General features: G+C 31.9%; 1 protein-coding gene across 1 annotated transcript; it reads left to right on the top strand.

Annotated features, from left to right (window-relative positions):
• The first annotated feature begins 578 nt into the window (after window positions 1–578).
• LOC130799448 (secreted RxLR effector protein 161-like) lies at window positions 579–1,413 on the top strand. The gene has a single exon (XM_057662540.1). It carries the CDS (start codon window positions 650–652, stop codon window positions 1,400–1,402), a length of 753 nt encoding a protein of 250 aa, XP_057518523.1. The 5' UTR covers window positions 579–649; the 3' UTR covers window positions 1,403–1,413.
• The last annotated feature ends 1,614 nt before the right edge of the window (window positions 1,414–3,027 follow it).

Below are 3,027 nucleotides of genomic sequence, written 5' to 3'. Positions count from 1 at the left end.
TGGAACAAGATGGGTCTTTCGAAATAAACTCAATGAGGATGGAGATATTGTAAGGAATAAAGCAAGACTGGTAGCTCAAGGCTATAATCAAGAAGAAGGAATAGATTATGATGAAACTTTCGCACCTGTGGCAAGGTTAGAATCTATCCGTATTATGCTTGCTTTTGCTTCATACATGAATATTAAACTATATCAAATGGATGTTAAATGTGCATTCTTAAATGGATACTTGCAAGAAGAAGTATATGTTAAACAACCACCCGGCTTTGAAAATTCTGATCTACCTAATCATGTGTTCAAACTAAATAAAGCATTATATGGCTTGAAACAAGCTCCAAGAGCTTGGTATGACAGATTTAGCTCACATCTACTTGAAAATGAATTTCAACGAGGTAAAATTGATAAAACTCTTTTCATTAAAACTAAAGGAAAAGATATTCTAGTTGTTCAAGTATATGTTGATGATATATTGTTTGGAGCTACTAATGATTCTTTGTGCAAGGAATTTTCTGAGATTATGTGCAAAGAGTTTGAAATGAGCATGATGGGAGACTTAACATTCTTTCTTGGACTACAAATAAAGCAAAAGAAAGATGGCATATTTATTTGTCAAAGTAAATATGTTAGAGATTTATTGAAAAAGTACAATATGGATCAATGTAAAGAAGTTAATACGCCTATGAGTACAACACTAAGTTTGGACCAAGATATAAATGGTAAGAGTGTTGATCAAAAGACTTATAGAGGTATGATTGGTTCTTTATTGTATTTAACTGCTAGTCGTCCTGATATCATGTTTAGTGTTTGCTTATGTGCTCGTTTTCAAGCTAACCCAAAAGAATCTCACTTAACAGCAGTTAAGAGAATCTTTAGATATTTATATGGGACTAAAGACTTTGGTCTATGGTACCCTAGCTGTGGAAATTTTAGTTTGATTGGTTTTTCAGATGCTGATTATGCTGGATATAAAGTTGATAGAAAAAGCACCTCAGGATCGTGTCAGTTCTTAGGAAATTCATTGATCTCTTGGTATTCTAAAAAGCAAAATTCAGTTGCTTTATCTACAGCTGAAGCTGAATACATAGCTGCCGGTGCATGTTGCTCTCAAATTTTATGGATTGCTCAACAACTTAGAGACCTTGGAATTGATTTCAAAGGCATACCAATAAGATGTGATAATACAAGTGCAATTTGTATTACAAAGAATCCTGTGCAACATTCTCGTACAAAACACATTGAGGTACGTCACCATTTTATAAGGGATCATGTTGAAAAAGGTAATATTTCTTTATCTTTTATATCTACTGAAAATCAATTAGCGGATATATTTACAAAACCTTTAAGTGCTGATCGTTTTGCTTATATACGTATGGAACTTGGCATGCTAAATGACGTTGCATAAATTAAGGGGGAGTATTATCAAAGAATAATATCAAAGAATAATGGCATATGAGTAAAAGGATTGAAACGATAATTACTTAAATACCAAGTATGTATTAAGGGGGAGCATTACGTATTATTATGATTATATATGTGTTTATGCATATTTTTGAGAATTGAAAATTTGATTTCAATTTCTTAAAAAAAAAAAATAAAAAAAAAATTATTTGTTTTATATATATGGGATTTATAATTGAATACCTTTAATTAATAAAGGATATTTAATTATTTTAAAACAAAATTGTTTGTTTCGATTAGTTGTGAACATCATCAATGCGTTAAAATTGTGTTCATTATTTTGGTTAATAAATTCAATTAATCTCATAATTGTATTTCCACTGATTCATGGTTGAAAACCAAAATCAAATGCTTGTTCACCATGATGCACAAACTGGTCAAGCTTCACACACACACACACACTTTGCATTCTCTTGTGTTGTCAAATCAATCAATTTAATGAAAGTACAAATGCATGTACTATACTCCTTTAAAAGAGAGTAAAACGCTTTGCTCATTCATTTGCTCACAAAATCTTTTTCTGATTTTCTCTCAAAACCGTCTCTTTCACTTTCCCTTTCAAGCTCTTCATACTCTACTTCAATGGCACCTAAAAGAAGGATGAGTAGATCCTCTTCAAAATCCGAAAAAGGAGAATCATCTAAATCACAAATGGCTGAACCTATAACCCCTGTTGTTTCACCATTACACACTTTTGATGTTCCTAAACAATGGTTCGAAAATCATACTGCTTATGGGAGATGGGTTGATATTTTTCGACAAAGATTACTTTCCTTTGTTGATATACTTGATTATAATTTCTTTCTGTTTGAAGACTTTGAAATAATCTCTGTTTTTATTCAATCTACTCCTGGTATGTTATTAAGTCCTGGTTCTACTACCTATCCAACTCTTGTGAAAGTTTTCTATTCAAACTTATCTTTTGTTATGATTGAAGGAGAACATGCTTTAAGAAGTTTTGTTAAGGGTCAAGAGATTGTGATTTCAAAAACCCTAATGAATGACATTTTCAAATTTTCTCATAAATCTGATGATCAAACTCCTAATATTTTGGCGTTACAAAATGCTAGGGATATGTTCATACTTGAATCTTATTCTGATTTCTCTTCTACTAAACAGTTAACACATAATGCTTTGAATTTAAATGGTAAATTGTTACACTACATTCTTGTAAGAACCGTTTTCTCTCGCAACACTTCTTGTGAATTGGTTACTGATGCTCATCTTATACTGATGTGGAAGATTGCTTCTCTGAAAAATGTTGATTTTTCTTCTATTATTTTCTCCACAATGCGATTTTGTTGCTCACATTCTCGCAATTGCTCTCTTCCTTATGCCAATCTTTTAACATTGATCTTTGATCATTTTAATCTACTCTCTGATTTAGAGGAAGTGGATTGTTCTGGTCCAATTTCATTATCTACTGAAATTCTTCCGCCTCTTGGTATTTTCAAAGTGGATGGCAAATATGAGTTGTACTCAAATTTGTCTTCAACTGATAAAGAGGATCTTCAAAAGATTCATGGTAAGCGGCTTACACGTCTTGAACCTCATATCAAGGAACACACC

Source organism: Amaranthus tricolor, chromosome 14 (assembly GCF_026212465.1).
Source record: "Amaranthus tricolor cultivar Red isolate AtriRed21 chromosome 14, ASM2621246v1, whole genome shotgun sequence".
In the NCBI taxonomy this organism is placed as follows: domain Eukaryota; kingdom Viridiplantae; phylum Streptophyta; class Magnoliopsida; order Caryophyllales; family Amaranthaceae; genus Amaranthus; species Amaranthus tricolor.
This window is presented reverse-complemented; position numbering and strand designations above follow the sequence as displayed.

Coding starts and splice junctions, on each gene's coding strand:
- LOC130799448 (XM_057662540.1), top strand. CDS start 650: ATGGATCAATGTAAAGAAGTTAATACGCCTATGAGTACAACACTAAGT.